Source organism: Sinocyclocheilus anshuiensis, unplaced genomic scaffold (genome assembly GCF_001515605.1).
Source record: "Sinocyclocheilus anshuiensis isolate Anshui unplaced genomic scaffold, SAMN03320099.WGS_v1.1 scaffold990, whole genome shotgun sequence".
Lineage (NCBI taxonomy): Eukaryota > Metazoa > Chordata > Actinopteri > Cypriniformes > Cyprinidae > Sinocyclocheilus > Sinocyclocheilus anshuiensis.
In genome coordinates, this window is record NW_015539926.1 from 669,997 (window position 1) to 686,608 (window position 16,612).

Below are 16,612 nucleotides of genomic sequence, written 5' to 3' on the forward strand. Positions count from 1 at the left end.
ACGGTGAAAGCCGATCCGGTGATCCACAGCGCGAAGTTGATGTATTTCCTCAGCGCCCAGCACGGATCAGCTCTAGGCATGACGAAGCGGATATCGTCCTCTTTTGAAAGGCCAAACAAAGTAGTTTCGCTTTCACAACGAAACACACAGAACACAAAGACACACGCGTGCGTCTTCACGACATGGCGGCAGCAACAATACTACAGCGAAAATAAAAGTTACGCCTTCTTTCTTTGCGTGAACATTTGGGCGGCGTTATGCAAATCTTCCCACATAGTGACATAGACATGTGGGGGCGTGTTAGAACGAGCCGTTTTAGGTAGGCGTGGCTGACTCTTAACTTTTATAAAGAATATCTCTTTGGATTTGAGACTTTAGTCTTTGCAACTTTACAGATCTTCTTTATGCAGCAAGAGCTTGTAACACTCCAAAGAGAAAGGAAAAATTGAAATCGCATCATATGACCCCTTTAAGATGGGTTAGAGACGCAAGGTTTGTGCTGAATGTAGTTGTTGTTGCTCTCAGGTGGATGTACTGCTTCTAAATATCATCTTCTGAAGGGCTCTGCTCTGGATTCAGGAGACTGAAGTGCCTGCCTCCATATATTTTTAAATCTTCTTTACGTCATGTTCACTGCTTAGTTTAAATATACAAAATGTTCTCCTTTTAAGTGTCGGTAAACATTTTCGACTTTCAGGACATGCCATGCAGACATAAGCAGAAGGTCTTGTTTATTAGTCCTGCGACATTATATAGTTCTTCATTAACATTAGTGGTGTATTGATCCATAGAGAATAAGTAAAAGTTCAAATAACTACATTTTTAAATCAAGTGACCGTAGCTCTGTAGTGTAGCTTTTCCAATAACAAACTATTTTTCTGTAAAGTAGGCACAGCTTTAAAAGTCATGAAAAATCTTCATGAATATAAATACATTTTTTTTTTTTTTACAAAAGTATAATTTTGTTTTAGTTACACTAATGTTTAAAAGGTCCCATATTGTCAAAACTGAAATTTCCTGGCTTTTTTCATGATAACTGAGGTCTAGGTGCTATGTAACTACCATATAAGTTTCAAAACAGTCAGTCCACAGTAAAATTCACACAACCTGCATAAAGTAGCTGTGATTTTTCACGAACCGTTGTGACTTCCTTAAAAAGTTGACGTCAGAACTACACAGTCACCGCCTTCAGTCACCACCCCGAGCACCGCCCACCGTCCCACTCTCCTTTTGCAAAACCCCCAGACAACATTGTGGAAACATGTCGAAAAGGTTAACTTTAACCACGAAACCAGATCGGCTGACCTGTAACGTTACACTCTCACTCAAAGGATGGACGATCTGACAGGATTGTTACTATGAGGTGGATCACATCTAACGTGTATAGTAAAGACAAACTCACCATGTCTATCTAGTCATGATGAAGATGTATATACATTTCAATTTCATCAGGCAACTATTTTTACAGCTACACTATTGTTCCAGCCACAATTAATTACAACAATGTATATACAATTACAGATGATTATATATAAATTGTCAGTTTGTTGTTTTATACACATGCACACAGACAGTATTTCATACACGACATAGTCGTGAGATGCAAGAGCATTGGCAGTTAATTTAGTGAATCAGTCTATGATTATTCAGTTCAAAAATGTATGAAAAGTTATTTTAGGATTATTTATATACTTTTATAGTGTTTATTAACATTTAGTAATTTTTTTATCATTTTAGTTTGTTGTAGTAATTTTGTTGTTCTTTTGTCATTTTTAAATCATTTTTTTATGTAGTTTTATTTTTTATTTCAGTGTAATTCAGTTTAGTTTTAGTAATTTTAGTACTTCAACTTCAACTTTTATTTTAGTTATTTGCTAATGCAACATTTCCACTTTTCTTTCAAGTTTTTCATATTTTAATACATTTTTTATAGATTATTTTATTTCTGCTGTTAACAAAACTTTCACAATGGCTATCGTTTTAGGTAACAGAACTGGTTATGAGCAATTAATGTCAAAGAATTGCTTAAAGATTCATTTTGTCATCACTTAGTAGTTACAATTTAGAAAAATGTTGTAGTGAAATGCACATTGAAAAATGTTCAATTTCAATTATATAAACTATTTTCATCTATTTTTCCAAAAGGTAGCTCAACTATAGTCTAGCTACTTCACATTAGAAGCAGCTTGGCAATCTTCACTTTTAAAGTAGCTTCTCCATCAATGGAAGGATGCGAAGAAGAGAAAGTTCTATTAGCTCATATGGACCCTGCAGTACTCATTAGGCTTAGTGAGTGAACCCAGTGTCAGAAGCCATCATGACTAAACTCCATGACTGATGGAGAAAAATGAACTTGTCTACACGTGTTTGCCCTTGCAGAATGAGATGAAGAGAGTGTGTATGTGTGTGTTTTCCTGCTTTATTCACATGTTTCTTCTCTATCTACAGATCTCCCACCATTAGAGACATGGTGGTCCGCTGTATAGCCCAGATGGTCAACTCTCAGGCTGGGAATATTAGATCAGGGTGGAAGAACATTTTCTCTGTTTTCCATCTCGCTGCCTCTGATCAGGATGAGAGTATTGTAGAGCTGGCCTTCCAGACAACTGGACACATTGTCAGTAAGTGCCTGATGGAGATCAAGAATTCTACGATTTAGGATACAAAATATGCAAGATAAAATCTCTATTTTAGGAATTACTCATGAAGAGCTGTTTTTAATATAATACTGTTTAATTCATTCATTCATTATTTTTTTTATTTAACCTTATTTAAATTAAACCTAATTTTAATTTAACACAAAAAAATTTGCATAAAATAATCAATAATAAAAACAAATCATAGTATTTTTATATTGATCATAACACTGTTTTTCCAATAATATAATTTATTATGAAAATGTTTAAATTTAATTGCTAAATGCTAAAATGAAAAAATGAAATGTTAAAATAAAAAATGCTAAATAGACACATTTTCACTGGTGGACCTCCATCGATTAGACTTGTATATTAGTTGCAGTATATATTTCAAGCATTTTATTTTAAATATTTGTTTTCTTATTTAGTTTATTTTTTTCATTTCCTTTTTTAGCCTTCCACTTATTGGTCAATTTTTTGTTTCTTTTTTTTGGACCAAAAATTAATTTCGTTTTATATTAATAGTTTATTAATTTCATTATAATTATTTATAAATAGTTATAAAATAAAGTATTATAAAATTATTGTTGTAATTTGTTTTATTATTACAGCTATTAAACCTTTGAATTATTACAGCTAAAATTATTCTTTTTTATTTATATTTATGGTATTCATTATCATTTATCAGTTTCCACACTTATAATTTTTTTTATCTGGGTGGGAGTGGAAAGGAAGATTTGCATTGTGAACATTTATTAACTTTTAATTCATTTTTGTTTGTAAAAGGCCTCTGTCATCTCTTCTCTCCTCACAGCGAATGTATTCGAGAAGCATTTTCCAGCTACCATTGATTCCTTCCAGGACGCTGTCAAATGTCTGTCTGAGTTCGCCTGCAACGCTTCTTTCCCCGACACCAGCATGGAGGCAATCCGTCTCATCCGCCACTGCGCCAAATACGTCTCCGACCGACCTCAGGTCAGTGCTAACAAGTGCGCTCTCCATAACAGCTGAATTATGATCTGACCCCGGGTCAGGCTTTAGACAGACATTCACTAAATGGATTACGCTTGAGGAGACCACAGGGCACTTTTAACGAGAAAACTCTCATTACCGGATGCCGTAATGAGCAAAAACTAAAGGCCTTTATTAAGTAGATGGAAAATGTAAACGATCTATTTTCTGCTCTCCATGAAGGGTGATTGTGTTAGGAGCCGTGTTTGTGCTTGTTAAGTGCTTTAGTCCTCTGGTGTTTCTAAAGTGGAGATTAGTGAAGGCAACCCACATGGAGGTATCCACTGCTTCCCAACGAGGGTTGCCAGATTGGGGCAAAAACTTTTTGATCTGTGAATGCAGCTTATAGTCAAGCAGCATGTGTGTTCTGGCATGTGCTTAAGTATGTGCTAAGCAAATCAAATAAGGCTCTGTGAGCAAACTGTGTTTTGTGTCGGCAGGCATTTAAAGACTATACCAGTGATGATATGAATGTTGCGCCGGAGGACCGCGTCTGGGTGAGAGGCTGGTTCCCCATCCTCTTTGAGCTGTCATGCATCATCAACAGGTGTAAGCTGGACGTCCGGACCAGGTTAGCGGCAAACCTATAATACAGACAAATCTCAAATCTTTTTTGATAATAGTTAATAGTTTTTGATAAATGTTTAAAACTACAGAACGAGTTAACTTGCTCCTAGTGTTTTTTTCCCCCAGTAAAGTCTGTAAAGACCACACACAAATTATGAAGAGTGAGAAAAAGTATTTAGTAAAAAATTAATCTAAATTAATACATTTAGATTTACACTAAATATTTACAGCATTCAAAAGTTTCAGGTGAAGTTTTTTTTTTTTTTTTTGAAGAATAAATTTTATTCCACAAGCATGCATTCAATTGATTAAAATACATTCGATTAAAATTCAAAAGTGATGGTAAAGATTTTTATTTTATTGTATTTTAGTTTCACTGTTTTCCTTGAAATATTAACCAGCACTGTTTTCAGCATTGATGACAATAAGAAATGTTTCTTGAACACCAAATTCTACTTCGCCATCACAGACGTAAATTACATTTTAAAATATATTACAACAGAAAACTATGGAAGCCCGTTTCTGCCACTGAATAAAACATTTAAAAAAAAAGGTAATTGTGACTTTTTATCTCACAATTCTGACTTTTTTTTCCTCGTAATTGCGAGTTAACATCTCGCAATTCTGACTTTTTTCTCAGAATTGCATGATATAAACGTGCAGTTATAAAGTCAGTATTGCATGATATAATTCTTGCAATTGCGAGAAAAAAACTCAGAATTGCGAAACTAAATGTTTAAATTCGCAATTCTGACTTTCTCAAAATTTAGTTTAAATCTTTTTTTTTATTATTAAATGCTTTAGATTATTAAATGCTCTATTTGTAGAAATATCGGCAATAAATGATCTTTCTAGTAAACATCGTGTAGCTAAATTAATTGTAGAAGTATCAACCCTGTTACTATGATTTTGTATAGTAAACAACTGACTATTAAGCACTGAATATTTGTGGAAATATTTGCATTAAATTCTCTTTCTAATAAACATATTGTAGCTAAATTAACTGCTAAAGTTTCAGCCCTGTTATTATGATTTTGTTATTAAATGCTTGATATTTGTAGAAATATCTGCAATAAATTATGAGATTTTTTTTAACAACTTCTCAGAATTTAGTTTAAATCTTGCAAGTTTTTTCTCGCAATTGCGTGTTTATATCACGCAATAGTGACTCGCAATTACCTTTTTTATTTATTTATTTTTTCAGTGGCGGAAACGTGCTTCCGTGGAAGACAGTTATAATACATTGTAATAATGTTTTACAACATTGCTGTTTTTTCTGTTTTTTTAATTCAAATAAATGCAGACGACTTTCAAAACAAACAAAAAAAATCTTACCAACCCCAAACTTTGGAACGATCATTTATATTAATTATATTTTCTAGCAAAACATTTTCCATAAACTTTTAAAGTGTGATTTAAGTGTCAGTTTTGAGGCTACAATTATTGCCAACAGTTAAAAACTGAAATCTTCTTATAATCATGCGTATAGCATTGTTAATCTTTTTCACCTTATTCCAACAATCTATTTTTGTTTTGTTTGTCAGGGGTCTGACGGTGATGTTTGAGGTGATGAAGACGTACGGTCACACCTACGAGAAACACTGGTGGCAGGATCTGTTCCGCATTGTGTTCAGGATCTTCGACAACATGAAGCTTCCAGAGCAACAGACTGAGGCAAGTCAGCATCAGCACTAGTAGTTCAACGGATCACAAATCTCACGGTTCGGATCGTATTACGGTTTTTGAGCCACGGATTGGATCGTTTTTCGGATCAGCAAGAAAAAAAAATCTATGTAACTTTGCTTTCCATAAGTATGATACCACAGCAAAAACTCTTAGCCTAAGAAAGTTCAAACATTATTAAAGAGACAAGTGAACAGCCAGTAAAAATAAGAACAAATAGGCTACACAAATTACAAGCATAGATAAATACAACAGAACAATGTTACAAATAAGGTCGGTAGTATTCAGATACAGAAATGTAATAATAAAGTGTAAAATAAAACTGCATAGTGATCACTGTATAAATTAAAAAATAGATTCATCTTTGTCAAAAATGTGTTTTGTGGTTTGATGAGCATAATGACAGCAGCAGGTATTATTAGGCTGCTGCCCCTTTAAGACCTGATGCACGGATCCAATATAGCCTAATGATACACATCCGATTTCTTTCTCAGCTGTTCTCGTTCACTTAAGACACAACAGACTGCATTTGCCACAATGATTGTCGAGATCGGTATTTTGTCATAATTTTATGTGTATATGCATCCGTTCAAAGGCAAGGAGTGAATAAGATAGGAAAGATGGTTCAGTTCGGCTGTGATAGAAAACAGCGCGCGAGTAACGAATCGAGTTCCATTTCGCCTTTTCTTTCGCTAGAATGGTTTAAAATCGCTTGCATGTGTAAACACGTACAATTGATAAACTTTCACTCTATCATGGTTAAATTTTGCAATTAATCCGCGGATCAAATGCGTGCCGAACCGTGGGGCTTGGTCCGTACGAATCACGGATCAACTACGATCCGTTTAATCAGCACTGAAACCTGTCCTAGAAGATAATAAGACATCCATTTTAGAAAGTGTCACTTTCCATTTCCATTGTTTGGAAGGGGAATCTCTCTGGCATTCACATAATCATATGGTAGCACTCCAGTATCTTCATGCCAAGGATGGAAAACCGTGGCTAATGTTTTATTTTGTATCTTCCCACAGAAAGCGGAGTGGATGACCACCACCTGCAATCATGCACTTTATGCTATCTGTGACGTTTTCACACAGTACTTTGAATCTCTCAGTGATGTTCTGTTAGATGATATCCTCACTCAGCTCTACTGGTGTGTGCAGCAAGGTGAGTGTTCAGTACCAGCAATAGACAAGGTACAATTGCAGTACATTTACAGTGACCCTGTTGAGAAAACAACATTGTTCAAAATGCTGAAGTCTAGAAGATTTTGTGTGTAGGCGGTTCATTGAAATGCATATGTGAATTATGACTTCAGGTCATGATCTCACTCGCTCATCTCTCCTCACAGATAATGAGCAATTAGCAAGATCAGGCACTAATTGCCTTGAAAATGTGGTCATCCTCAATGGCGAGAAGTTTAACGCTGAGACCTGGGACAAGACCTGCAACTGTATGCTAGACATCTTCAAAACCACCATCCCACACATGTGAGTGTTCACATAAAGGTCTTTCTTTTCAGAATTGATGGTTTACTCTTTTCCTAAGGGGTCATTTTATAAAATAAATAATAATAGTTTCCCTCTTATATAAATGTGTATAAAAGTAATCAGTTACTCCATAATTAAAAAAAAAATTCTAGTGTCTTAATTAGAATGTGAACTCTTTAAGGATAAGTCTTTATCATGTTTTACATGTTATCAGTAGGCATCATAATCTGAAAATATCAACCCTGTTATCATAATTTTGTATAGTAAACTGACTATTAAATACTCAATATTTTTAGAAATATCTGCAATAAATTATCTAATAAACATCTTGTAGCTAAATGAACGGTAAATCTGTCAACCCTGTTGCTATGAGCCTGTAAAGTAAACAACGGATTATAAATGCTCTATTTGTAGAAATATCTGCAATAAATTATCTTTCTTATAAACATCCTGTAGCTAAATGACCTGTATAAGTGTCAACCCTGTTACTATGATTTTTTATTAAAGTAAAAAAAAACGATTTTTAAATGCACTATTTGTAAAAATATGTGCATTAAATTACTTTTTGAATAAACATCTTGTAGTTAAATTAACTGTAGACGTGTCAACCCTGTTACTATGTTTAAGTAAACGACTGATTATTAAATGCTCTAATTGTAACAAAAAAAAAATATATATATATGCATTAAATTCTCTTTTGAATAAACATTTTGTAGCTAAATATTAACTGTTAAAATTTCAACCCTGTTACTATGATTTTGTTATTAAATGCTTGATATTTGTAGAAATATCTGCAATAAATTGAGATTTTTTTAATAATTTACATGGAAGACATGAAAGCTGTAAAAGTGTCAGCCCTGTTACCAAACCCTTTTCCCTTTTTGGCATAATTATATAAAGAAGGCATAATTATATAAAAAAAAAAAATACATTTATTAATTTAGCTTGACATGGCAACCCATATAATTAAACTGGAAAAGGCACCTGCACCCTCTAACCCAGCTCTGTGTTGTTTTCAGGCTGTTGACATGGAGACCGGCTGGTACAGAGGGAGATCATGTGACTCAGCTCGACTCTGATAAACAGCTGGTATGCAAATAAGATTTCCAGACTGTGCTCAAAGTTTAAGTGTTCATGGAGGGTCATCTCAACCAGATGTTCTTCTAGTGCTATAGGAGTTCATTTTAATGTTAGAATATTAATTAGTACTGATCCGGTGCTTACAGGACTCCATTTCCCAGAAGTCAGTGGATATTCAGACTCGGTCAGATGACCAGCAGTCGGTGAACAGCATGGAGAAGGCTTTGGCTGAAAACCGCAGGCAGAGTCAGTTCAGTGTGGCTTTAGGCATGTATCAGGGTGGCCAACCATCCGGATTATTGTTCTTTATTGATCTTTTATTTCTTCTTTTTTTTTTTCACAATATTTCATAACTGAAAGATTTGAAACTCAATAATGAAACTAAAATTGCTAGCTATTGTTACTCATTAATTATACATTTAAGCACAAATGCAACAGTATTTGATTGCAGAATGCCACAAATGACCAGTTAGAATCGAGAAAATCCAGAGAATCATGTAATCATGTAATAATCCTTAATGATTTTCATTAAATAAATTTAACATTATTTTTATTATACAGATTTTAGTCTGATTTCATAAAGCACCCAGAACATACTGACTATCAGCTGGTCAGCTGTTCATTTTGTGTTTCCATATGCGATCTCCCCAGAAGCCCAGGAACAAAGGCTGTTTGCAGCTCTGCTCATAAAGTGTGTCGTCCAGCTGGAGCTCATTCAGACCATAGACAACATTGTGTTCTTTCCTGCAACTAGTAAGAAGGAGGATGCTGAAAACTTTGCAGCAGCACAGGTACCATCTTTTACTATCTCTGATTATAAACAAATGTTTTTTTTGGTTTTTTTACTTTTGCATACTTGGGATTACAATCAGGAAATGTCATAAGCAAGATTGCGTTGGCCACATCAGTGTTATTTTAGCATTATTTTATACTATTATAGTATTTATTAATATTTTGAATTACCTTTATTTTCAGTTTTCATTTTAGTTTTAAGTTTTAGTAATTTTAGTATGTGCTTTATATTATAATTTTTTTCTATGTAGCTTCAATGTATTTTATTTCCGTTTTAATTAACTTAAACATATTTATTTTGGTTAGTGGCCAAGCAACATTTATAATCTTCATTTAAGTTTTTTTTTTTTTTTAAGTTTAAGTTTTCATCTAATATTTCAATTACCAAAAAACATTTTAATAGTTATAGTTTTAAAGCAGAATGCAGAATAAACAACAATTATGTGAAATAAATTGACTGATTACTTTATTTAATTTTTTTTCATTCTATTTTTATTTATTTTATTTCATTCTATTTTATTTTTATTCCTAATTATTTATCAAGAAAAAAGTGTGGAAATAAAAATAATACAATTTTAAGTAATAATACAATTCTGTTTAATTCTACTATATAAATAATATATTAATAATAACATGTAAAATGTAATATATTAATAAGAATAAAAAAATAAAAGCTTAAAACCCCTTATGCTAGGTCACATCATTTAAATGATTATTGCGTAAAAATGGTTATATTAAAGGATTCATGAAGATTTTATCTCTAAGTTATAGTCAGTTATACAGTCTAAATGAAGTGTGTTTTCCTGCAGAGAGATGCTCTGGACGCTGACGTACATGTGGATACTCAGGACCAGGGAATGTATCGCTACCTGACCTCAGAACAGCTGTTTAAACTGCTCGACTGTCTTCTGGAGTCCCATCGCTTTGCTAAGGCCTTTAACTCCAATAACGAACAGAGAACCGCACTGTGGAAGGCTGGTCAGTACTCACGATCATTTCTTTGTTGTTAGAAACTTGAGATGCAATAAATATATCCATTGTTAGGAGTTTATTTCTCCACATCTACCAAAGCCGCCACATAGCTTGCAGATCACGTTGTATCAAGTCCTCCGTTATCAGATAGAGCCACCTGTCTGGCCTAATGGAAAGTCTTTGTCACGTCTGGCTTGATTTCTTCTCCCGTCCCACATTAAAAGAGCTCACTGTGTCTCCGTGTGTGTGATCAGGTTTCAAAGGGAAGTCGAAGCCCAATCTGCTGAAACAGGAGACCAGCAGCCTGGCGTGTGGCCTGCGCATCCTCTTCCGCATGTACATGGACCAGAGCAGGCAGGACGCCTGGGAGGAGGTGCAGAAGAGACTGCTCAAGTAAGACATCACTGTCACGTTCGTGACTGGGACCACTGTGCTGTCAGACCCTGCGGCCATGTAAACATTATTCAGCTAATTACATACTCATAGCTGTTGCTGTCTTCAGTACACTTCATATCTTTTACATTTAGCTTAGAGACATCTTTTGATATTTTTATAATACGCTGCCACTATAACAGAAATCAAATATTATCTTAAAGATCCTGGGAAATCAAAATAGAGGAGTTTTTGGCTTGTATTACCCCTTAGTTTAGGTTAAACACGTTTTTTTTTTTAAAGAAATTATTACTTTTATTCAACAAGGATGCATTAAATTGATCAGAAGTGGCAGTAAAGATATTTATAATTTATACAAAATATTTCTATTTTAATAAAATTATTTTCTTTTGAACTTTCTAGTCATCGAGGAGTCCTGAGATGTAAACTCACAATTCTATGGAAAAAGTCAGAATTGACTTTTTTTCTCAGAACTGCAAGTTTATATCTCGCAACCCTGACTTTATAACATGCAATTGCGAGTTAAGTCGGAATTGTGAGATTTAAACTCGCAGTTCTGAGAAAATATCAGTCTTTCCCCCCCTTAGAATTGGAACTTATAACCCACAATTGCGAGTTTATATCACACAATTCTTAGAAAAAAGTCAGAATTGCGAGAAAAAAGTCAGAATTGCGAGATACAAGCTTTGAGTTTATATCTCACAATTCTGACTTTATAATTTGCAATTAGGAGTTTTATATTACGCAATTCTGAGAAAAAACATCAGAATTGAGTTTATATCTCGCAATTCTGACTTTCTCACAAGTGCGAGTTTATATCCCGCAATTCTGACTTTATAACTCACAATTGGGAGTTTATATCAATCAATTATAAGAAAAAAAGCCAGAATTGCAAGATAAAAAGTCGCAATTGCGAGAAAAAAGTCAGAATTGTGAGATTCTGAGAAGTCTGTGAGAAGTTGCAATTACCTTTTTTTTATTCTTTACTCAGTGGCAGAAACGGGATTCTGTAGTTTTATTTCTATAGTATACATTTTAAATTATATTAAAATAGAAAAGTTACAATTACTTTAAATTGTAATAATATTTTTTTTTAAATACAGCTTTCAAATAAATATATTTAAATGAAATACACACACAATAAAAAAATAAATAAAAAAAAGTACTTTCTATTCTGGATAAATAGACCAAAAATATTGATGACACATTCTGCACTTGCTTGTATAATCAAATTATATCCAAATATACTACATCCAAAATATATCCAAACACATGCCACCAACTAGTAATGGCAAGTAGCAATGCGTCTTCATGACTGTAGCATAAATTAAAGTATTTTGGATATTTTATAAAAAGGGAGGGATGTAATATGTTCTACCTAAGTTTCTGTCTTTAAGCATCTTGGTATGTGTTTGTTAATAATAAAACACACTTTCACACACACACACACACATGTGTGTGTCCCACGACAACATGAAATGGCATTCGCTGTTTTACTACCATCATGTGACAAGTTTCCAGGTAAAACAGGATAGACAACAAGGAACAAGACTGTTCCAATATAATAATTAGGATTCTGTTCAAAATAATGCCCAGTAGGATCCTAATAGATAAACTCACAGGATGTTTTGCAGTTAGAGTCAAATAAAGACTTCAACTGTAGTAATGTTTAGAATCTAAAAACACTTAGACTTCAGAAGAGCAGCGCATTAAAAGCCATGTTGGTTCCTCATTCCAATTTGTTCATTTTTATGCTGGACAAAGGTCACATCCTGAAGTGGGAGTGTGGGTTTGCTTTATTGAATTGCGATTGGTGCTCTGGCGTGGATCCAACAGAGAAAGAGTTTCATGCACCATTAGGGCATCGTTTTGTTAGATTAGTTGAGTAATAAACATTAGCGCTAACAAATTAAGCTTTAAAACGAGACACGAACTACACTGAGCACTAATTTCACTCTATCCCGGAGTCTCAGACCTGTGCGCTTCCATTTAGCATTTAGCACACGTGTCCCTCACTCTCAGACTTCACTGCTAATAGCGTGCAATCATGAGACAGTCAGACTCTGACTTCCTTGTCTGCAGGAAGACTATCAGAGACACTAGTCATTGGCTGTGTTCAGTCCTGCAGACCTGCTTAACCAGGCTAAAGGGGATTTCGGTGAGATTAGGTCATGATGAGTGAAGGAAGTCGCAGGGCAGATGGGAGTTATATAAGACATATGAGGGGAGGAGCCTATCAGAGGTCACTAAGGCTGTATTCAAGATGTTTGTGGAATATTTAAATCCTCTGTGCTAAACCGCAGTCTCTTTTTCTGTTTGTTAGCGTGTGCAGTGACGCTGTGGCTTACTTCCTGACCCTGACGTCTGAGAGCCACCGCGAGGCCTGGACTAACCTGCTGCTGCTCTTCCTTACCAAAGTGCTCAAGATCAGTGATGACAGGGTGAGTGTCTGATTCACTGCTGATACGTTAGTGAAGCTGCACAGAATTGTTCAGTCCAGCATTTCCCAACTGAGGCTTTGCAATCCCCTAGTGGTTAATGATGGAACTGCAAGACCATTCATAAGTTTATATGAAACTATTTTTTAAAACGAATGTAAATGATTAAAAACCAAAAAAAAAAAAATTCTTTACTCTTTTTTTTTTTGTATAAAATTATTTGTATAGTTCATGTATAGTTCAAGTCCTGACGTCTGATAATGATGACCAATTGAGCATTCAAGTCATGTAACTGTACCTAATAGCTTTTAAAGGGATAGTTCACCCAAAAATGAAAATTCTGTCATTAATTAATGACAGAAATTTCATTTTTAGTTGAACTATCCATTTAAGTGAAAATTGGTTAAGTTTTTGTAAAATATTTGATAAAATATATATATTTACTTATTTTTATTATTTAGTAAATATTAGTGCTGTCAAACGATTAATCACATCCAAAATAAGTTTTTGTTTACATAATATATGTGTGTGTGTGTGTGTGTGTACTGTGTATATTTATTATGTCTATATAAATACACACACATGCATGTATATATTTAAGAAAAATATGTTATGTTAAAAGTTGAAATATATTTCTGTAATATAAATATATACAGGTGCATCTCAATAAATTAGAATGTCGTGGAAAAGTTCATTTATTTCAGTGATTCAACTCAAATTGTGAAACTCGTGTATTAAATAAATTCAATGCACACAGACTGAAGTAGTTTAAGTCTTTGGTTCTTTTAATTGTGATGATTTTGGCTCACATTTAACAAAAACCCACCAATTCACTATCTCAACTAATTAGAATACTTCATAAGAAAAAAGAAAAAAAACATTTTTAGTGAATTGTTGGCCTTCTGGAAAGTATGTTCATTTACTGTACATGTACTCAATACTTGGTAGGGGCTCCTTTTGCTTTAATTACTGCCTCAATTCGGCGTGGCATGGAGGTGATCAGTTTGTGGCACTGCTGAGGTGGTATGGAAGCCCAGGTTTCTTTGACAGTGGCCTTCAGCTCATCTACATTTTTTTGAGATGCACCTGTACATGTAAATATTTTCAAAATATATACTGTATGTGTGTGTGTATATGTATATATATATATATGTATATACAGTACACACACATTATGTAAACAAAAACTTATTTTGGAGGCGATTAATCGTGATTAATTGTTTGACAGCACTAGTAAATATGTTAAAATATTTTACAATTATTAATACATTTCGTTTTATATATTATTTACACTATTGTTCATAAGTTTGGGGTTGGTAATTCTTTTCTGGGGTTTTTTTTTTTTTATAGAAATTTTGAAATTTGTAATCATTGTTTTTTCCCAGAAAATATTAAGCAGCATAACTATTTTCAATGCATAATTAATAAATAATGATATGAAATTAATCAGAATATTTGAATGATTTCTGAAGGATCATGTGACACTGAAGACTGAAGTAATGATGCCGAAAATTCAGCTTTGCCATCACAGGAATAAATTACATTTTAAAATATATTCAAAGTGTTATATTTTTCCTAATATTACTATGTTTACTGCATTTTTAATCAAATGCAGCCTGAGCAAGAATTAGGGATTTTTTTTCCAAAAACATTTAAAAAATATATATTCTTACCAACCCCAAACCTTCGATGGTAAATAAATATACTTACTTTTATTATTTAGTACATGTGATGTAGTCCACATCACAGCAGCTTGATCGGAAAAGTGTTTTAATTCCAAAACAAGCTAATTGATATGAATGATCAATGCTCAGTCATTTTTAATCTTTCTCAATTAGAGCCCTAATGCATTACAGAGTCACACACCGAGACAACACCGCAGTTTTGTGTTAATGTAAATGATTATGAGAGCACACCTGGTGCTAATCAACACAGGTTTAATACGATTCCACCGTGGCGTGCGGTGAGAAAATGTAAAGGAATTAAAACACACGTGTTTGCTTTGCAGTTCAAGGCCCATGCGTCCCGATACTACCCTCTGCTTTGTGAGATCATGCAGTTTGACCTGATCCCGGAGCTGAGGGCCGTCCTGCGCAAGTTCTTCCTGCGCATCGGATTGGTGTTCCAGATCACCCAGACTTTGGAAGCAGATCAGCCTTCAGGCGTCCAAACTCCCAACGACGCCTAGAAGAAGCTACAGCAGTGCCTGTTCCTACTACGGTCTCCTCTTTTCATCTGCAGGACGTGAGCATCTGATCTCCTGCAACCAATGAGGAGATGGACTGCGTCAGATATGATGGTACTAATATCAACCCCCCGCCTGCCCTTTGAGGGTCTGCTCTGGACAAACAGCCAATCCCAGATCAGGAACTACGTCCCACCCACTGGACAAATGTCCAGGCCTTGTACAATAGGTTCAAATTATCTAGAACATCATGAGGATGCTGAATATCGCTACTACTATACAAATGCTTGACCTTTGAGATCTTCAAAAGGTCCAGATATATTTCAAAACAGTGTCTTGGCATTATATTAAAAGCTGTTTGAAGAATGACAGAAGGGTTGCATATCAAGCAGTGTGATGTTTCTCAAGCGATTCAGATTTTTGTTTTATTTTGTTGCGTTTGCACCGCTAATGGCTAACTCCGAAGAAACTAGTTGTACAGAATTCCAGCTTTGTAATATAATCTCACAACACTAGATTTAGTTTTCTGTATCTTTTCGTTTGTTTCTCAGAAATTTGCTGCACTTGTTTTCTTGATCAAAATGCACTGGAGATTTTTACTTTTGTGATAAATTATTGAACTATGCCATCTTTCCCTCCATAACTGTCCAGCTAGAGATTTCTAATACGATATAAAGTGATTAGTTCGATTTACTCCATTTTATATATGCTGACACTTTTTTTAATTAAACACTGAGGGCAACTAAGATCCTTCAAAAGGAAAAAAAACTTGAAAATTGAGGTCGAGTTAAATGTGAGCTGCATCTGAATCACTGGTTTGTATCCCTGTTTGGAGTTAGGCTTCACTCTACATGTACAAATTTAAACAAACAGTTAATATATTTAAAATCTTCTCTTTGGTTTTTTGGATTGGGTTGTATTGTATAGAAATTAATGATAGCTGCGCTTTAAAAACTGTTGATGGAATAAGGATGTGAAGCATTCCTGGCTAGTGAGGGTGACTGTAATGGTACAGCCCTGTAAAGTTTTCTATATGGAATAAAATGATCTGTACAACTCTATATGACACTGGTCATTATCACCACACATTCTAATCAGGTCATAGGTCAATAAAGTTTCAACGTTGAAATCAGGTCATAGGTCAATAAAGTTTCAACGTTGAAAAGCTGTTTTCAACGTTGAAAAGAATATGAAGACTGCAATTCAGCTTTGCCATTACAGGAATAAATTAAATTTAAAATATATATTACAACAGAAAACAGCTATTTTAAATTGCAAAAAATATTTCACAATATTAAGGTTTTTACTGTATTTTAATCAAATAAATGCAGCCTTGGTGAGCAAGACTACTATTGTTAAAAAAAT

At 34.1% G+C, this 16,612-nt stretch overlaps 1 protein-coding gene across 5 annotated transcripts in view; it reads left to right on the forward strand.

Moving 5' to 3' along the window:
- LOC107686689 (brefeldin A-inhibited guanine nucleotide-exchange protein 1-like) overlaps nucleotides 1-16,308 on the forward strand; it is a 74,770-nt gene extending 58,462 nt beyond the window's left edge. For 4 of the 5 annotated variants that reach the window (XM_016483779.1, XM_016483781.1, XM_016483782.1 and 1 more), the window contains 13 exons: nucleotides 2,449-2,621; nucleotides 3,451-3,611; nucleotides 4,088-4,218; nucleotides 5,759-5,888; nucleotides 6,929-7,064; nucleotides 7,249-7,387; nucleotides 8,407-8,476; nucleotides 8,614-8,734; nucleotides 9,119-9,258; nucleotides 10,069-10,237; nucleotides 10,486-10,624; nucleotides 12,948-13,065; nucleotides 15,071-16,308. In XM_016483779.1, coding sequence (XP_016339265.1) covers nucleotides 2,449-2,621; nucleotides 3,451-3,611; nucleotides 4,088-4,218; nucleotides 5,759-5,888; nucleotides 6,929-7,064; nucleotides 7,249-7,387; nucleotides 8,407-8,476; nucleotides 8,614-8,734; nucleotides 9,119-9,258; nucleotides 10,069-10,237; nucleotides 10,486-10,624; nucleotides 12,948-13,065; nucleotides 15,071-15,250 — 1,807 coding nt within the window. In that variant the 3' untranslated portion in view covers nucleotides 15,251-16,308. The remainder of the gene's footprint in view (nucleotides 1-2,448; nucleotides 2,622-3,450; nucleotides 3,612-4,087; nucleotides 4,219-5,758; nucleotides 5,889-6,928; nucleotides 7,065-7,248; nucleotides 7,388-8,406; nucleotides 8,477-8,613; nucleotides 8,735-9,118; nucleotides 9,259-10,068; nucleotides 10,238-10,485; nucleotides 10,625-12,947; nucleotides 13,066-15,070) is intronic. The other variant, XM_016483780.1, reaches the window with a different exon arrangement.
- The last annotated feature ends 304 nt before the right edge of the window (nucleotides 16,309-16,612 follow it).